General features: G+C 51.5%; 6 protein-coding genes across 6 annotated transcripts; 3 read left to right on the forward strand and 3 right to left on the reverse strand.

Annotated features, from left to right (window-relative positions):
* Positions 1 to 799: 799 nt before the first annotated feature.
* GAOA-2 (Galactose oxidase) lies at positions 800 to 2,575 on the forward strand (the record flags this gene model as incomplete). Its single annotated transcript, XM_032031273.1, has 5 exons — positions 800 to 978; positions 1,053 to 1,140; positions 1,202 to 1,383; positions 1,441 to 1,776; positions 1,840 to 2,575. 5 exons carry the CDS (start codon positions 800 to 802, stop codon positions 2,573 to 2,575), a joined length of 1,521 nt encoding a protein of 506 aa, XP_031889222.1.
* A 1,635-nt stretch (positions 2,576 to 4,210) lies between these two features.
* On the forward strand, positions 4,211 to 4,984 carry CGGC5_v006517 (uncharacterized protein; the record flags this gene model as incomplete). Its single annotated transcript, XM_032031274.1, has 1 exon — positions 4,211 to 4,984. The coding sequence occupies one exon, from the start codon at positions 4,211 to 4,213 to the stop codon at positions 4,982 to 4,984; it is 774 nt and encodes a 257-aa protein (XP_031889219.1).
* Positions 4,985 to 5,369: 385 nt separating this feature from the next.
* On the reverse strand, positions 5,370 to 5,894 carry CGGC5_v006518 (Uncharacterized protein; the record flags this gene model as incomplete). Its single annotated transcript, XM_032031275.1, has 1 exon — positions 5,370 to 5,894. The coding sequence occupies one exon, from the start codon at positions 5,892 to 5,894 to the stop codon at positions 5,370 to 5,372; it is 525 nt and encodes a 174-aa protein (XP_031889220.1).
* A 3,910-nt stretch (positions 5,895 to 9,804) lies between these two features.
* On the reverse strand, positions 9,805 to 11,268 carry CGGC5_v006519 (D-serine dehydratase; the record flags this gene model as incomplete). Its single annotated transcript, XM_032031277.1, has 2 exons — positions 9,805 to 11,001; positions 11,077 to 11,268. 2 exons carry the CDS (start codon positions 11,266 to 11,268, stop codon positions 9,805 to 9,807), a joined length of 1,389 nt encoding a protein of 462 aa, XP_031889214.1.
* Positions 11,269 to 12,150: 882 nt separating this feature from the next.
* On the forward strand, positions 12,151 to 13,735 carry radE-4 (Efflux pump radE; the record flags this gene model as incomplete). The annotated part of the gene is made up of 3 exons (XM_032031279.1): positions 12,151 to 12,314; positions 12,393 to 13,186; positions 13,242 to 13,735. The coding sequence occupies 3 exons, from the start codon at positions 12,151 to 12,153 to the stop codon at positions 13,733 to 13,735; spliced, it is 1,452 nt and encodes a 483-aa protein (XP_031889417.1).
* Positions 13,736 to 13,989: 254 nt separating this feature from the next.
* Positions 13,990 to 17,547, reverse strand: Ank3-4-1 (Ankyrin-3; the record flags this gene model as incomplete). The annotated part of the gene is made up of 2 exons (XM_032031280.1): positions 13,990 to 16,516; positions 16,793 to 17,547. 2 exons carry the CDS (start codon positions 17,545 to 17,547, stop codon positions 13,990 to 13,992), a joined length of 3,282 nt encoding a protein of 1,093 aa, XP_031889416.1.
* Positions 17,548 to 19,396: the final 1,849 nt, after the last annotated feature.

Here is a 19,396-nt window from a genome sequence, read left to right on the forward strand (position 1 = left end):
AAAGCGCTGGTAAAAGGGGACTAAATAAGCCGTCCGTCAACTTCAAGTTCTCATTTGACAAGACGAAGATGGCTTACCTGAATACGGGAAGCTTACAACCTTACTCTATCTTAACGGGGCTTGCCGTGCTGTGCGCTTTCTTCTTAGCGCCGGTGGCTCTGGAAGCTTTACCTACAAAGGACGATCGTTCAGGCACAGCAACTTTTTGCAGTCTAGTCGCCAGCTATTCTGGTCGTCGTTGGCCTCAATCGGTCAATTAGCTTAACTTAAACTCTAACTAGGTGGGAAAGGCGCGCAGCGCCACCAACCGTTCGCTCACTGAAAGACAGCATCGCCAAATTGCCAGTCGTCAAAGCACCTGTGATCTAGCTCAGGGGAACATCGAAGTTTGCCGCGACAGACAACTCCCCACAACCTGGATTTAGCTCCGCCCCGCGCCAAAGACGTGACGGCGGAAACCTTCTCGAATTGTTTGCACTTGACGTCCCGATCATGTTTGTTTCTTCGGACGATCTTGCAAGGTTGCCAAGAGAAGCCATGCCGCTACCGCAGTCGCCTGAAACACGGGCGCTTGCACGCGACGATAGAGGCTAGGCGCGTCTGGATCTCAATGACAGATACTCAAGTGACTATCGTGAGAATATGCCACCATCTTCACCTCACTCGCGACTTTGGAATGTGAGTATATCTACTGACTTCCGGCCCACCACCACACACCCATCTCCACTCGCTCCAGTCACTACTCTCAAAACCAACAACATTCGTTCTTTTCATTATCTCTCTTGTCAGTTCTTTCAAGATGGTCACTCTTTACTCTCCTTTCGGCAGCTTGCCAGTTGCGCTTCTTGCGCTTGCCGCTCTCTGCGAAGCTCAAGGTCTTGGACAATGGAGTCCTCTTATCAAGTTCCCCGTGGTCCCCGTCTCCGTTGCACTCCTTCCCGAGTCGGGCAACCTTCTTGTCTGGTCTAGTGGGTGGCCGTAAGTCATCTCCAACTTAATCAACTCATCGAATTCATGTGATTAGGGAATATGCTAATGCAAAACCTATACAGCAACCGATGGACAACCGCTGGCAATGGCAAGACTTATACGTCACTCTACAATGTCCAGACCGGTAACGTGAGCGACGCTGTCATTCAGGTAAATAATGTCTTGCCTACAACTCCTTCTATTTGCACACTTGACTGACCCTTGACCACAGAACACTCAACACGACATGTTCTGCCCGGGCACTTCCTTGGATGCCGAGGGACGTATCATCGTTACTGGAGGCTCTAGCGCCGCAAAGACCAGTGTCCTTGATTTCAAAAATGGCGAGTCCTCTTCCTGGACGGCACTCTCCAACATGCAGATCTCCAGAGGCTACCAGTCTAGCTGCACTACGTAAGTATAAGTCGCCCCCGCCAATTCCAAGCACATGCTTATCGACCTCGCGACTAGTTCCGAGGGCAAGATCTTTGTCATCGGAGGCTCTTTCTCTGGAGCGGGCACCCGCAACGGAGAGATCTACGACACCGCGACCAACAAGTGGACTAAGCTTGCCGGGTGCCCAGTCAAGCCTTTGGTCATGCAGCTCGGTATGTTCCCTGACAGTCACGCTTGGTTGTGGTCATGGAAGAATGGATCCGTCCTCCAGGCCGGCCCGGCCAAGCAGATGAACTGGTACGACACGAAGGGCACTGGCGCCAACACACCTGCCGGTCTGCGTGGTGCCGACCAGGACTCGATGTGTGGTGTCTCCGTCATGTACGACGCAGTAGCTGGAAAGATCTTCACGTAAGTCATACATAACAACTTTTCACAGCCAGTCTAAGACGACAACTCTGACCATTATACTAGCTACGGCGGCGGCAAGGGCTACACTGGCTACCAGTCCACCAGCAACGCTCACATCCTCACCCTCGGCGAGCCCGGTCAACAGGTTCAAGTGCAGAAGCTTCAGAATGGTCAATACAACCGCGGTTTCGCAAACGCCGTTGTCATGCCCGATGGCAAGATCTGGGTTGTCGGTGGCATGAAGCAGATGGCCCTGTTCTCGGATGCCACTCCCCAGCTCACCCCTGAGCTCTTCGACCCCGCGACGGGCAAGTTCACCCCCACGGCCGCTCACACCGTTCCTCGCAACTACCACTCTACCGCGCTTCTGATGGCCGACGGCACGATCTGGTCCGGCGGTGGCGGTCTCTGCGGTGCCGGCTGTGCTGCCAACAAGTTTGATGGACAGTTCTGGTCGCCGCCGTACCTCTTTGAGGCTGATGGAAAGACTCCTGCCAAGCGACCCGTTATCGAGAGTCTCTCTGACGAGACTGTCAAGGCCGGCGCAGCTCTCACCATCAACATGCAGGACGAGGGCAAGTATACCTTCAGCATGATTCGCGTCAGTGCCACCACGCACACTGTCAACACCGACCAGCGCCGCATTCCCCTTGACGGTCAAGATGGCGGTGACGGCAAGTCGTTCTCTGTCAACATGCCCAGCGACTACGGAGTTGTCATTCCCGGATACTACATGATGTTTGCCATGAACGAAGCGGGAACACCTTGCGTGGCCAAGTTCTTCAAGGTCTCCCTTTGAGGTACATCTTGATCAGAAACAAAACTGCATTATGGGATAGATCAGTACGAGCATCTTATCTTGAGGAAGACTGGAAGCGCGTCATTATACAACAACGGGATAGACATCTAAAGGCGCACACCTTGCTTCGTTATCATTAATATTAATATCAATATACCTTTCGAATCAGAGGTTATCGATGTTCACCGCCTGCAACCAGTGCTTCTTGTTCCGCATGTCTGAGCGGTGTGCTAGCAAAAGGCGGAAGAAATGCTCTTGGGCTCCCGAACATTGCGTCGTACTGCTGAGGCCTCCCTGGTGATGCCATCGTGCCCTCGAAACACGAGAATGTCCACGCGTCGGGCGAGTTAAAATCTCACAGCCCTGGTAGTTAAAGGGATGAGGGTGGGTTGTCAGGGGTCTCGGTGGGACCGAGAAACATCGCGAGCCTCCAACGGCCCCCACAAATAAGGCATGGCCCATGGAAGATTCCGTCCAACACAAGGAGAGGGAAATAATCCTTACATCCGCGTGGGAGGTGTCTCTTCCAGTATGAAGCTTATTCCAGAGTGCTGGGCCCATTAATCCTTTGGAATGTGACATCACCCACTCGGGTGCCATCCTGAGAAAACGAGAATCTCGCTCACGATGGATGTGGATGACATCAGAAAAACCCCCAGCTGAGATGATGATACGACATCTCGAAACTGCACTGACATGGAGTTTTGAACAATGAGCATGCCCAAAATGATGATCTATCGGTGGGCTTTCACCGCTCCCGTGACTGCCGCTTTTTAACGCGATGTTTGCTCGTTGGCCCCCATCCAATTCCGTGTTAGTTCGTGGCTTTAATGATGATCTTCTACAACCCTGGTCAACTATTGCGGACCCGCAGATCAGAATTCTCCGAGCGTCAGAGCACCAACACTTCGTCACGTCTTTTTGCAAACCATTTGATTTAGTGAAATTTCGAGTAAGCTTGGATCGGCGCGCTGATTCAATAGAGTCGATTTCAGAGCCTCAAAGCTGAATTGAAAGCTTCTCGCAGCTGTGAGCGAAGATTCGAAGATTCCCGAGGTGCCGGTTTGGTATCGGATCTTGGTGGCTTATTCTGACAGCTCGCTAGCGGATAACCTTTGAAACAGAAACCTTGTTTGCGGGAGTTGCGAAGGATTTCTATTTTGACGTGCAAAGCCACTTCCTAAACGGCAAACCCGGAACAGACCCCCGGTTCGTGGGACCCAACCCAATGCAAGGGGTCTCCAAAGCCAACTGCCCTGTCAACCCGAATTGATCATGATGTGCAACCCAAAGAGGAAGTATGGAGTGCGATCCTCGTCTTCGGGAAGTTGTTGAGAGTCATAAACCCAGTCAATTGATAATTGCGTTCGGCATAGGCAAAAGCTGGGGTATGATCCCTTGACTGCTGCCATGCCCCTTTAGCATCTTGATAGAGGATGATTCTTGCGCCAACATAGAGTCGTCCATCGTGTACTTAAGAAGACAACTCGATCTCTCCAAACACTCCATTCTTCTCCATCATCAGCATCCTCACCCAGTCACTCCTTTCTGGTTTCCAGCGCAAGCTCGTCATTCTTTACCAATTTACAATCACATTCGTTCCTTAATTCTTATTCATAATCCAAAACCGCCAAAATGAGATTCTCCAACATCCTCGCCATCGGCTCTATCTTCGCCACCGCCCTGGCGGCTCCCGCCATCAACAACGAGATCGAGACCTCCGTCTCTGACGTCGAGTCCAAGGTCCCCGTTGCCGGAGCCCTCAACGATGTTGAGTCCAAGGTTCCCGTCGGCTCTGCCCTGAGCACCGTCGAGTCCAAGGTCCCTGTTGGCAACATCATCGACGCCCGCGCCGAGCAGGTCATCATCACCAAGATGCAGACCACCATCGTCGAGGTCAAGAAGCACACCACCGCCATCAACTCCACCGTTTCCGGCGTCTGCGGCCCTTGCATCGCCTCCAAGAAGGAGACCATCGTCAAGACCGTCAAGAGCGAGGTCACCGTCATTGTCAGCCTCATCAGCACCCTCGTCTCTGAGGTCGTCGAGCTCCTCGAGAACACCGTCGAGATCGTCGAGGAGGAGAAGCAGCAGATCATCAGCCTTGTTCTCGAGCTCGTCTTCGAGATCATCTACACTCTCCAGAACGTCCTCAAGGTCCTCACCATCAGCATCTTCGAGCTCCTCGGTCCCCTTGTCTTCCTCCTTCTCAGCGTCATCGTCCACCTCCTCACCACCCTCAACGTCATCGTTGACGGTCTCCTCCAGACTGTCTTCGGCCTCCTCGGCGGTGTCATCAACCTTCTCCTCGAGGTCCTCAGCGGCCTTCTGCCCACCGTCCTCGGCATTGTCGGCGGTGTCCTCGACAAGCTCAACCTCGGCGGCCTCATCTGCGGCCTCCTCAACTAAGCGTTTGCTTAGTGCGCGAACCTTTGCGGCGGTGTTGGGTAGTGAGAATGGTATCTCGCGGTTTTAGGGATGTCGGAGGATGATGAGTTGCCATTTGTGCTTCACATCAGAGGTCAGGATGCCCTCCGGCAGCAACCTAGCATTACGGCCTATCTGCCTTTCAGCGTTTTTTCAAGAGTAGCTTAGACGTCAATCAATGAACAAGTTACTTTTTACCTTTTGGCTTTTACTTTCTAGTGGCTAGTCCCCTACCAAATGAAACGATTATTTGACCGTGAGCCATTATCGACTTTGACCGTATGCGTGACCGTCTTGGTGTAGTTCATTGGCTTTAAAATAAGTGAGATTAAATGACCAATTTATCAAAGTTCGCTAGTTTCTGAACTTAGTTCTTCATAACCCTTCTCGAGTAGTCATTCTCATCCCTGCGTCCAAGGCTCTCTTTCGGTAAGCTCTTCAGCATATCGCCATCAGAAACCCCATCAAATGCCAAAAACCGGTCTTTGATCTTCCATTCTCCCTCCCGTTTCTCAAAGGTGTCGATGTACCTCACAAGAAACGTGACCCATTTATCCTTGCCGTCGACAACATTGACCGTCGTCGCAATGCAGTACGTCTCTGCAGCCGCCGTGATCCCGTCGTCTCCGAGCTCAATCAGAGACTGCCCAATGTGGTGATGGGCTGCGTCTGGAGAGGGTTCTGCATTCAGCGCATCGTACATGTCTTTTGCTGGTCCGTTGTAGAAACCATGATTGTCTGTCGCATCAGGATGGAAGACCGACTGAACGAGGTCGCGGATGCCGCGGTCTGAGCCTCGGGCGAAACGATAGATTACTGAACGAATTTCTTCCTTGTCAATAAGTGCCTGAAGGGCTGGAGGTAAACTCTGTTGTGTCCTTGTCCCACTCATTGTCCGCTTCGGAGGATGTTGCAGCCGGGTTATTGGGATTGTATGTGCCACAGTCTGCCCTTTGTTCGCGACGAAGCTCCTAGCTTATATGCAACAGATTATTTCTGGAAATGAGAGCCACAATTTGAACATTCGACCTAGCGTTAGAAGCTGACAAATGTATCTGTAAAATGATAATGATAACGGCAAAGCTGGCGTGTTCCGCCGAGACGGTGGACGAAGGATACGAATACGGGACCGAGCCCACTGCAAGCGGACATCGTCAGCCCCGGCATTCTATGGCAAAGGCGATACCCATCGCTTGCTTCCGAAAACATGTTCATTTCCCCTTCTCGTGGTTTTCTATGCGATGTGCCTACGACAAGATCTCGCTGCATTAGCGGACACCTTATAATGTATCAGGCGTCTCATACACTGTAGAATTGAAGAAGCCGGTCGTGAATGGGTGACTTCGTAAAAGTGAAGGGCCTGGAAATCGAAGGCAAAATCAATGAAAGGAGTTCATGGCAGGGACCAAGTGCCTAGGGGTGAGCTATATTCACTGCGTGTACTCAGAAATGGGGTCTTGCGACAATCCGTCCGGAGAAGGCGTCTATCAAAGTAGGTTCGGTTCAGGTCAGAAACGTTTACTTAGAAGGAGAAAGATATCAATAAACCCAGTTTCACAAAGTATCCTCGTATTTCAGATGCAACCGCCTTTACACGTTGGAACGAGGTCAATATATTAACGCATTTTAACCTGGAAATGGAATGGCGTACTGAGTTCATTGTTGGTCGTACGTGAAGGATCATCTCGCTACCATCACGTAGAGATCTGAGGACATCGGTACTTCGAATGATAGTCTCTTCAGCATAGTTTAAAGCGAGTGCAATTTGTTCAAAGAATGTCTATAATATACAGTCCCTCGGCGTCTGTACCCAAATGGTCATCCGGACCTATCGAAGTCGCCACCTTTCTTGACCATCCTCGCCGGATATCAGACAGTAGATTGTCAGTAGCACCCAATGATCTCATCCAAAGCCTAGTACGAGACTGCGTGATATACCTTTCTGAGAAACGAGCAATCGCCTTTCTCGGTATGCGCTGAATAATGGCCTCGGCAAGTTCTGTATTTTGGTGACTGCCGTAGCACTCCGTCATAAACACTCCAACCCTCACGTACTGTCCCCGGTTCGGGAGTCTTTGGAGGATGAGACCTCTGATAGGACACTTGCGAGGATTTGTTACCTTTGATGAGTCCTTGTCCGAACCCCACGCGATCGGGACCATGTACAGCCGTCGGGTGCGAGAAGATGTTCCATCAAGCCGTAGCATGTCGGTTGTGTCCCACCTCAAATGTGCGTATGATCGAATGGTTATTTTGTCTTTATATTCGAAATACTGCTCTTTCGAGAGAATGCCCAAGCGGTAGGCAGCATCAGTGATTATAGTCTGAAGCTTCTCCTTGAAGTCTTTAGGTTCAATCCCCAATGGACTGTATGCTTCTGGATACCATTTCTTCTCTCCACACAACCGCATATGTGGGGCACTGTCTCTCCATTCCCTCTCGATGGGGAAGATGCTTACTTGTAGCCGTAAAGTGGCAGTGTCGAGTTGTCCGAAGTGATCGCCGTTCGTGGGCACTATGGTGGGTTGCAGATTTCGAAACAGAGGATGAGGGTTGTTCAAGGCCCACATATTCGACCCTCCGTGAGTCAAGCGGCCCTCGGAAATCACGCTCGCCCAAGACCACGACGGGCCGGCTTCCAGGTCGCGAACTGCTCCACGCTCTGGTGGCTTGTGCAAATGCCACAGAAGACACTGAGGCAGCGCCTCTTGCCAGAGACCCGCAAGGTAGCTCTCAGGAGGGAGACACAGATGTTCCATAAACCACCTGGCAATACCCGAAATGGCAGGAAGCCGGTCTCGTGGGTATGTAAGCTCCTTCGAGAAGTAGTACGAGCTAACAATGAGGTGAAAAGGCTCGACACGTGCTAGAATCGACGTGCCGCCATGCCTTCTGGCGGAGTCGGCGTCTATTGGTGCCATATCGCTTTTAATGTTGTTCAGGCGAACGAGTGAGCCGTTAGCCCCATCAGCAGACATCTCTCCGAGAGGATCAACCTCGGACGCACGCAAGCAAGAGCATTCCCAATATACCATGTTGTAACAACAGTGCAAGACCTTTGGTGCTAGCAATCGTTCCTGAGCAACCCAGGCGCGGGTATTGAGGAGTCCCAAGTCAACAAATGTTTCCATTGTCCCGGGAGAAATCTTGAAATATCCTTCTTTGGTATCCAATGAAGGTTTTCCTGTTGATTTACTCCTTCCTTGCAAAACAGGTGATATTGACTTCGGGTCCCTTGGGAAAAAAAGACCAGATCCATCAGACGTAGCTGAAAGGTTCAGCTGTGAATACCTGTAGATATTTTGCATGCGGCTGATCTCTTGTGCTTTTTCGACAGGGTCAGATTGATTGATGCAAAGAGAATCGATCCATAAGTACCGAAAGCCTAGACAACGGGTGACGTGAACCGCGTCTTTGAAAGTAGTGGAAAGATTCGATACTGGAATCTGCTTCAAATATTCGGACATGTACTCCCACGTCAACTCAGTTGGCATATTAGTACCCCATCGGTGGCTGAGGGTGAGATATTGGACACCATTGGGATTTGTCACCAAAGCTTCTCGTGAGTGTCTGATACAGAAGTGGCTAGAAAATTCGCACGAGAGCATGTCAATGCTGGATTTCCGTTGCTCGTCGTTGAGATATTCCCCTTGAGGGTCGACGTCTATCAGACGCAGGGGAAGGGTATCCCCAGCGGTCGCAAGACGGTGATGCTTGTGACAATTTCCGTGTTCCTTTGAGCACGTGTCCATCCACTCAAGAACTTGTTCAATTGTCTCGCTCGTGATGGTACAAGACCTAATGCGCTTTTTCAAGTGGTTGCGTAGTCGAACTAGAAACCCGGGCGGCCAACAATTGCTTTGAGGTAAAAGCTCCTGAAAATATATGCCCATAACTCTTCTAGATGGGGTGTTTGCTTACTCTTAGGAGACTCTGGCTCCAGTGTGTCAATCAAGTCGATAGACAAGTAGGGCTCAGGCTCTCGAGTATCAAAGATCTCTTTGATATGATTGCTGCCTCTTCTTGGGTAAACATAGAACTCATATGTTGGAGCTGTGTATGCGTCTACAAACGCTTGGTGATGCGGCCCAGCTACTGCATAGAACAGCAACACGCAAAGGTGACAAGAGCCGGAGAGCGCACTGTCAGACCAAGTCTTGAAATTGACGATGGCCTTCTGATTCTCATGATCAATATTATGCGCACTGGGTAAATCAAGCAAGCCCAAGCATGTTTGGCATAGATTATCCATGGAAAATTCTCTTAAAAAAAGAAAAAGCGGCTGTTGCGTGTCGTCGCGCACAATCTGTCGGAAACCAGGGCAGAAGAGGGGAAAAGAGGTATAAATGATGATTTCGAATGGCGGGGATAATGTTTCACAGCAGGATTTTAATTACTGAGTTGCAGAAGCAGGCTGCAGCATAGTAGAGGATGGGGCTTACGAATTCTTGAGTAGTGAATCGATGCGCGGGAAAAAGCCTTCCAATGTCAGATTGCAGGAGGGGTAGATACACCATAAAAGATAAAACATGGCTGGGGGAAGCACCGAGTCTCGACCCAACAAAATTGAGCCCTTCGACTGACGAATCGGATAAAGGGTAGTAGATGCATGTCTCATGAGCAGTGGACAAACTTGTCGAGGTGCATAAAATCTCACTGGAATTCCCAGGAATTCCCGCATCTAACCAAATCGCATGCAGACTGAACTCCATGGGAGAAGATTGAAGTACTTTTGCGTAACTCAGATGCCAAAATTCCAAAGGACACTTTTTTAGTCCTCCATTTGAACAATTGGCCTATATTTACCACCCAGATGCGCGCACCCAAACATCCACTATCTTTGACTCATCCCCTTCGCTGGAGTCTACAACAAGATACCAGCCGTACATAGCTCCTGCCACACATGCATGATTAGGGTAGATCCAAACGCTCTGTCCGATTTCAAGTGGTACAGGCGGCAACTTTCCCTCACTGCTGCCTTCCGACCCAGTATCCCAAGTCAGGATAGAGTGCTCTTGGCTAACCCTTCCTACAACAAGTCGATGACGAGTATCTACTTTTCTGGCATATGACTTGCGGCTGATGACGCCCCATCCCTTGTAGGAAGGGCACGGCTCTCTGCCAAGGCCAAGCACACCGACTGCAGCAAGCGCTTCAGGCTGTTGACGTTCGCCATCGTTGTAGACGCTGCAGACTTCGGCCGCAACGAAGATGGCAACTTCGTCCTCGGCATCTCCGAGGAATGTTCTGGCGTGTGTCGAGAGTTGTTGGTTATCAAGGGTGGTATAGACACCGGCATGAAGCTCGAGGTCAACCTTGAACCCAAGTAGCTCGCCCTTGGTGACTTCCTGGATCGTGCTCCGGAGGGACTCGCTGTCAGGATTATGTGTCGCATTGGCTCCAGCGAAGTTCTGGATCGCGGTCACTTGTGGTGAGGCACCGACGCTGATGGTCAGCTTCTTGTCTTTGTGGAAGTGCTGGGCGTTGCTCTTGAGTGCATCAACACAGCCCTTGATTTCCCCCGCAAGATTGTCCATAGCTTCTTTAGCGCCCGTGTCGGCGTAGCTAAGACTGCTGTGAGAGTATAGTCCAGTCAAAGTAGCTTTGCCTTCAGCTTCGAGTTGCATAACCTTTCCAATCAAGTCATTCTTGTTGAGACTTGACGGCGGCAAACCTGCGCGGTGATAGCCAGTGTCGACCTTGAGATAGATTCCAGCCGCAAAGCCGGCCTTTTGCGAGAAGTGAACAACAGCGTCCAGCTGGGTTGGGTGATCAATCATGAAAGTGATTGTGCCAGGACCGAGCTCGCGCGCCAGTTCCGCGGCTCTGGTAGCTTGTGACGGCGGGAGAGGAATGCCATAAAGAACGTTGACCTGCCGGCCGTTGTCCTTGAATTCCTTGAGAAGGGGAAGTAGATGTTCTAATTCGGGAATGGTGGAGACCACGAGCTTGACCTCTGGCGAGTCTTCGCCTGCTTGAAGTCTTGCAAGTTGAGTAGTCTAAAATCTCGGTTAGAACCACAGGGCGAGAGAACTCATAACAGGTTTATGTGCACGCCTTCGAATCGAAAATACCTTATGAGTCTTTACATGAGCTCGGAAGCCCACCCCGAGAGCCTTGGCGGCATCAAGCATAGACTGACAGTGTCTCTTTGCCTTGGCAACATCAAGAACGACTGCGGGTTTTGGAACGTCGTTGATCGTCTTTCCGACGTAGAACTTCCGAAGTTCGTCCACCGACGGCGCACGAAGCTGAGGGATGCTCATGGCTGCAGGTCCGGGATTGTTGCTCAGACAATTCGGCGTGAAGATGGCGTAATAGCTGGGATGTCGAATTGGCCAATCAAGTTGAGTACCGGTGCTTAGAGTTCGACCTCGACCCAAATCAAGACTTTCCTCACGGATGCAGCTCTGGAAAGAACCGATTCATATATCGCGCCCTTTGGTGGAGTTATGCTGCTCAAAAGGCGCAGTCGAAGGTGGGAGCCGGCGTCAGATTCGGGAGTGAGACCCGCGGGGGATCTTTCAGCCGCCGTCAGCCGGCCGGGGAAGCTCCAATTAGTGGGGACGACATCGGAGACGGACCCCGCACTTGTCCGAAAAAGGAAACATTGTACGACCAATCGCCGAGATTGGCGAAACAGATTCCAGAGCCATCAACGGTTTTTTACTGGAATTCCAGGGTCTCTGATAAGGTTTGCGATCTTCGGTTATTTAGAGGCGTCTTCTTCTTGAACAACGAACTCCAGGCAACCAGCAATTCTCGCATGAGATCCACCGCCAGATTAGAGCGAGCATCTCACGCCAACCTGCTGCTTCCTTACACAATGGCACAAAGCGGATGTCACGTGTGCCCTGTGGCACTGACGGCCCAGCCCCTCGGCCGGCGCCGGCGCCCCGCTATTGCAATCAATTGCCACTCACCTTCCCGACCCCGGCCATCAAATTTTTGTCTGGCAATGACCAAGCACCGTGGGGCAAGCACGCAAAGGCGCTGTCGACTGTTGAAGCGGATCTGCAATCCTTTCAAGGTGCAGCTGCTGCCCACTGCATCTGCCTCCGCTGCCGCTGTTTCCTCACCAGCCGCCCAGTGAGCGATCACCGACTTCACTTCGAGGTACTCATCACCACCTCGAAAACGCGTCAAATATGGCCGAGAGTCAGCCCCTTCTCGAGGATCCTCTCTGCGAGGAAGACCTCTCAAAGCACCTGCTTGACTTCGACCCCAATGGCGATTCTGAAAACCCGAGGGAGTGGCCGCTGGCTTTCAAGTGGACCATAGTCGGTCTGCTGGCGTGTATGGCGTTCACTGTGTATGAGACACCACCCACTGCGGTTCAACTTTCAATCAGCAGCATATTCCTTGGCTTCGTCCGCTAACCTGCTTGCAGAACCTTCACCTGCATCTCAGTCGTCCCTGTCGCTGCGCACATCATTGGCGACCTCGACCATGACGACGGCACGAACTCACCAGCGAGCGCTCTGCTCGTCACCATCTGGGAATTGGGAGAGGCCGCCGGGCCCCTACTCATTGCGCCCCTTTCTGAGATTTACGGTCGTCAGCCGGTCTTGAACGCCGCCAACATTCTCTTCGTGACGGCCACCATCCTCGCTGCGCTGAGCACCAGCACACCGCTCCTCATCAGTGCCCGCGCCCTCACCGGCCTTGCTGTTGCTACCAATGTCCTCAGCCCGGCCATCATCGGCGACATGTTCGAGGCTGACCAGCGCGGCTCTGCCATGAGCATGGTCTCACTCGCACCATTGATCGGTGGTGCCGTCGGCCCCATGATCAGCGGCGCCATTGCCCAGACTCTGGGCTGGAGGCGTGTTCTGTGGATGAGCGCCGGCTTGGCCGCTATGTGCGAGGTGCTATTCCTGTTCTTCTTCACGGAGACGTACAAGATGACCATCCTGAGACGGCGCGCCGCCAGGGTGCAGCATGAATCTGGAGCTCCGCTTCACCCGGCCGGCGTCGATGACCACAAGAGCATGTTGAAGTTGTGGGAGTCGATCAAGAGGCCTGGTACGGTCTTGTTCAAGTCCAGCGTTTTGCTTGCGCTGTCGTTCTTTGGTTGCATCACTTTTGCATATTTCTACATCATGTCCATCACTCTGCCCAACATCCTGCAGGAGGTGTACGGTTTCTCGCCCACGTTGACCGGCCTCTCTTTCATAGCATTCAGTGAGTTCTTCCGTGTGAGAATAAAGCTTTCCAGGCATCATCTAATCGCATTCAGGTATCGGCTCGTTCATCAGCGTCGTCGTCAGTAACTTTAGCCTGGATAGAATCTATATCAAGCTCCGTGGCAACGACCCAACCGGACGCCCCGAGTACCGTCTCCCGCTCGTCGTTGTCGGTGCCTTCGGCCTTCCCCTAACCATCATCGCATACGGATGGATCGCCCAGTACAAGCTTCCCGTGATTTGGCTTCTTGTCTCGGTCGCGGTGCTGGGCTTCTTCCTGCTGATGTGCTCGCTGCCCCTGTCCGCCTACGTCGTCGATGCGGCGGGCCTGTACAGCGCGTCCGCCATGACCGGATTGATTGTCACCAGATGCCTGGCTGGCACTTTCCTGCCCCTCACCACCGGCCCCTTGATTGAGTCGTTTGGCTACGGTTGGGCTTTCACTGTTTTGGGCGTCGGCAGCATCTTCCTGGCTCCGATTCCCATCGCTCTGATGAGATACGGCCATGTTTGGCGCCAGAAGTCCGAGTACACGAGGGATGCGTAACGCATTAATGACTTGACGATGTAACGGTCATAAACAATCATCACAGCACATGCAGGCACAGCATGGGAATGGAAAAGCTCAACGCCACAAAAGTTTTGGAATTGTCTACTGTTTAATGACTCAACTCAGGGCATGGTGCATTAAAGGTTGGAGTTATGTTCAAATTGCATTGGAATTCGAGTATGTCTAAAGCAGCGGAGCAACCGCATCAATAGAAGCGTATCATAGTCGAGCATGTGTTCTACTTCCTTGATTCAGTGTCTCTTCCAACAAGACGTATATACACTGATCTCGGCACTTTCAACGTAGTTGCACCAGCCGGCATACGCTGCTTTCGCCACAACGCTAACTCGATCTCCTGGTCGGATCTCTCTCACCCAAGCATCAACCGCCGCGCAAGAGCGATCCGGATTCCAGTGAAACCCGCCACTGTCTACTGCTCCGCTAGTATCCGGAATATGGGGAAAGTCGTGCGACAAAGGATGGATAGGCGGCCAGCGCACATCACGACGGCGCGGCGTCGACGATGCGTGAATGTTGACCAGAGTACGGGGACCTCCGGCTCTACGCATCACATCGCTGGCTTCGGCGCGGTATTCCCGCCATGCGTTGAACCACGTTGAAGAAGTGCGGTAGGTGTTATGATCGTGCGGGTAATCACTGAACCCTTGGTCATGGCTCGTAATGTTGAATATGATGCAGCGGACAGGCTCCTGGCTGTGCCCGACGACAGGACGTGATCGTAGATAAAAAAGGGGGTCGGAGTCACCTTTGTATTCCGTTACGTGCTTCTTCTCGGATCGTTGGGTCCTGCTCACCAACCAGTACTCTGCGAAGTCGATAATCTTTGAGATGAGTCGGTAAGGTAGTCGTCGGTTGGAAGCTTGTCTGATGCATAAGCCAGCCTCAAGCTGGTCGCGCGACGTGGCTGGGAAGACCCCCGTATCCGCATGCTGGTTGCTACCTTGAGCGCCGATTCCAATGAGAATTGTTGCAACCTCAGAAGATCCATATTCGACGGCTATAGCATATGGAGTTCTTCTCTGTTTGTCTTCTCCGTTCAAAGCTGCACCGGCAGCAATCAAAGGATTCACAATCGTGTCAAGGTTCTTGATAGCCGCGTGGTGGAGCGCCGAATGCCCGGATTCATCCGTCGCTGTGAGATCGGCGCCTCGTCGAATCAAGAATTCGCAGACCTCAGCGTGTCCTAGGGATGCTGCCAACAACAATGGCGTCATGCCCTTACTGTCTGCAGCATCGATAAGGCTCTCGTCATACAGCTTATCCAACACCACGCCCACTGTCTCCACAGATCCAGTTCTTGCCGCAGAATGGAAGATGGTGTTTCCCAAGGCGTCGACTAGACGTACTCGGTCAATGTATTCAAATAGAAGCTGTACCATTTCTGGCAGCCCCCTTCCAGCTGCAAGAAGCAGTGATGAGGAGACCGCTTTAGAGTATGCCTCACCCAGCTCTACGCCGTCCCAATCAAGGAAGAGGCGGGCCACCTCAATACTTCCACCAGTAACTGAATTCTGGAACGGGATAAAGCCCTGCCCATCCTTGGCGGTGGCGAGCTTCACACCGAGCTTTGAGTCCACGATCATCTTAACAGCTACTGAAACCCCCTTTTCAGCGGCAAAGTGTAACGGCGTTTTGCGAGTTCTGTTGGTCAACTTGATGACTATCGCATCAAGCGGCAAGCTAGATTCCATAGCCGCCCCTAGGAGTAGCTTCAAAGTTTCCGGGTTTCCAACGTGAGCCGCTACGTGGAGAGGCGTATCTCCGTGAACGGTAGTCGAGAATACAGTGTCTCTCCCCTCTGCTGTGGAAATAATTACAGCCACGATATCCGAGTACCCGGCGGCGGCGGCCTGGTGCAGTGGAGTCCATAGGCCAAATGATGTGTAGGTGCTCGGGTCGGCCCCATATTCAAGCAAGATAGAGGCCATTTTTGCGTTCCCTTGATGTACTGCCAGATAGAATGGTCGAAAATCACAATATCCAGCGCCACTTAGCAGAGTCTTTGCCGCCGAAGTGCCTAGGATCAACCGAATGCTGGATTCATGTTCTCCGAGTACGGCCCAATGGGCAATGTTGCTTAGACACCCACCCCCTGATTCGACGAGGCACCTGTCATCTTCGTCGATGAGGTCCTGAAGAGAACTATCCAGCCCGAAGTAAGCAAAGTAGTTGAGTTTTCGAATCGAAGGGGGCATGTGTACGTCTCCCCTTTTGCTCCCTACTTCTGCAGCCGCTCCCCAGCCGTGACCTCGAATCTTAGTCGCTAGCAAGACACGTGTTGCTGTTATGAGAAGTGGGTTTTGGTCCATCAAAGTGTCGACTAGGTCCTGTATGGTCTCCCTTGTCGATATGTCTTCCAGCAGCCCGTTTGCCAGGGATAATCTCGCATGGTGGCCCCAATAGTTGGCGGCATATTCAAGAAACGGGTGCTTTTCGATGAAGTTTCTGAGATACATTTCATGGTTTTGAGGTGTCTCATTGTCAGAGAATGCCCTAAGACACAAAAAGGCGACATATGCCTCGGTCATTTCCAATTGTGCATTCGGGTATCTCGTGGGCTGGATTGCTTCAAAATACTCCTGGGTCGTGTAGTGCACAAAGCGGACGACCGCTGTTGACTTTTCCACGGTAATGAGACCGGCACAGGCGGCAATGACCGCGCTCTCCGGGATCAAGTCGTCGTTTTCGTCCATTTCGGGCTCATCTGGCTCAACGGAGAGTGCATAGCGGAGTTCGAGAATTGTCAGAGGCCTTTGACTGCGGCACACCCAGCAGATGGTGCGGTCGGCAAGGTATTTGTTGTCAGAATCCTGTCCCTCAATGCGCAGTCACGCCTGATCATAGGTCTCTCGGATCGCGTCTTTCCCTTGAGGCAAGCTCTCGAGAGCCTTTCGAACCTGTCTAGGGGTACGCTTTGTGACAATGGATTCCAAATGAAGCTTTGCCAGCAAAAACCTGGGAAGTGCATCATACAGAGTTAGCTTGGACAGGCTTGATGAATAAGGAATGGTTCTTGTCTTTTGGGATACGCACATTCCTTGAGCTCTCTCGATGATGACATCTTCAATATCGCGGATGAGCTTCTTGTCTTTCCGCACATTCGCCTCGAGGCGACCTTCTCTCTCGACGATGTATTTTCGTAAGTCGGAGTCCTCAGCCATGATTTCAAGCTCTTTAGCGTGTCTCAGACCAAGCTCATTGAATCTCATGATACGTGAAGTAATGAGAAGGTTAATACCAGGATGCAAAGTGTACAAGGCATCCAAGAGTGGGACTCGATGTTCCTCCTCGAGCTCGTCAAGAGCGTCAACTAGAATGAAATATCTAGAGTACCGACGCGCTTCCTCGTATGTCAACTGTCTTATATCTTCCACAAGGAGACGAATGTTCTTGTCCACATATCGCTCTTTCAAACTCTGACATTCCGCCTCATTGAGAACTCGCTTGCGGAGCAATTGCCCCCAGAGACTGGCCAACAGGTTCCGCGGGTTCTGGTCGTTGCGCTTTCGATAGTCGCAGAAAATGTACAAGACGACAGCGTCGTCCCGCTCGGCAAAGCGGTCGTGCAAGTGTTCGATGGCGATGGACATTAGGGTTGTCTTGCCAGCGCCAGGAATGCCAGGGCACCACAAAGTTTTGCCTTCTCCATGAACCCAGTCTTTGAAGGTATCGTGGCTCAAGAACCAGTGTCCAGTTTCACTAGCTCTGCGCATAAGCACATCGTCGATCTTAGAACCGAAGTCATCAGGCGAAATAAACGATACGATGCGATCGTGTTGCTGCCGCATTGCCTGATCGGCCACTGTTGACGTCCTGTGTTCCACACCCTCAATTTTGGAACGGATTACCGACGTATCATCCTTGATTTCGGTCGAAATTGCCCTAGAAATTGGAAGCAGTGAAGAATGTCCCAGCTCGAATGAGTATCCTACGTTAGATTATCGTCCAATGCCAGGCTCATCGATGTCTTCAAACGCTCAATCCGCGCCAACGACTCAAGCACATCTTTCTTTTCTAGCGGCCATGCCAACCTTCTCCAACTATTCTTCATAACCGATGAGCTCGGCTCAAACTTTTCCACCAGTGTCTCGAGTTCTTCTTGGATACTTCTAAGCAAGGGTCCGAGACGTAGGTCGACTTGTTGCTTCCAAATTTTGGCCGTGTTTTCATCATCTAGTCGGTCCTGAAGCCTCGACCAGAGACCGATGATGATATTTGTCTCTGTGGTAAACTTCTTTGCTTCTTCCTGGTGGTGCTGGACTTCGGCGGCGTAGGCGATGAGCTTGTAACTGATGCTTGCAAATTATGCGACCGAGGCCGCGAGGCCTACCGCTTCGGCCATGTGGTCAGACCGCAATCGAATACAGGAGTGAAGGCAAACCGTGGAGGGAGATTGCTGGATAGGCTGCGAAGTGAGACACATTCTTAGGACAGTTGCCTAGAGAGTACGCTGGCCCCATGGCATCTTATGGGTCAATGGTACATGGAATCACTGCGCGGATCTCCTTCTCATTTGATTGCATGGGTGTCCCACCGCAAATGAAGTCGTATAAGGATCAGGCTGTCAGCAAAAGTCGTAAGTGTGATGACAGGGGTGCCCGCATGCCATTCTACTTCCATTGGCTAAATAGACGGGAAGCCTTGAATCTTGGAGCTGGACTGGGGAGAAGTCCGGTCGTATGCCCTATTCTGAACCAAGATGCCATGGAAGTCACGGATACTGTAGTCAGGGCCTATGAGAACTGCATACTATGCAAACACATCAAGACTGCAACGGCGGGCTATGAAACCAGGGTTCGTGACCAGTGCCGCCCCTCCCTCGAAATCTATCAGAGGGTGGATCCATGGTGGCTCCAGGCGGTATTGACATTGTCGAGGAACTTTCCGAGATCGGTGGGCTGATTGGCTGGCTGAGGTGAAAAAGATATATCCAAGTGTACTAGCTCAGGTCAGATAGAATACTCGCTGTCTAAATGACAATGATTTCTGACTCTCCTGATGCTTATTACTACCTATTTGAATAGATCTTGGAAAGTTGGAGTCTCAACGGCCGATTCCCTCGTGCAGTTTCAAAAGCCCGGCCTGCACCATTTTCAATTCTCACACATAAGGAAATTCGGCAAAGCGTGTAAGCTGATTCTCATACATTGCTTCATCTTTAACATTTACTATCTGTGAAACCTTAGCCTGCAAAACCTTAGCCTGACTCCTTCAATCGTGCGTCACTGCTGTTCAGTCAACGGGACTCTGACAAGGCATTCAGCCAGAAGAAGGTCTATTGTAGTCAGACACGCGGTATCATACGTTCGGAATTGAAGGAAATTCAAGAAATAATGACCTCTGTTGTCTATTGTAATAGCATATCAAAACTTGCATCATACCAACCGGCGACGAGTGATGGACACAAAGCATTCACTGAAGATGACCTGATTGATTCAAGATCGGGTTTCTAAAAGCGTGTAGATCGACACAGTTCATCTGAGTACTGAAGCGTGTCTAATCGCCGAATCGAATAACCACCGCTACCGAAACCGAGACAAATATAGCTATGATGATGATCTCGCGATAAACTCTTAAACTTCTACGTTTTACCAAAAAGAGGGTCTGTGCCCGATCAGCCTGACGTTCATCGCACCC

Source organism: Colletotrichum fructicola, assembly GCF_000319635.2.
Source record: "Colletotrichum fructicola Nara gc5 chromosome Unknown KSG_Nara_v1_contig03, whole genome shotgun sequence".
NCBI classification, from domain to species: Eukaryota; Fungi; Ascomycota; class Sordariomycetes; order Glomerellales; family Glomerellaceae; genus Colletotrichum; species Colletotrichum fructicola.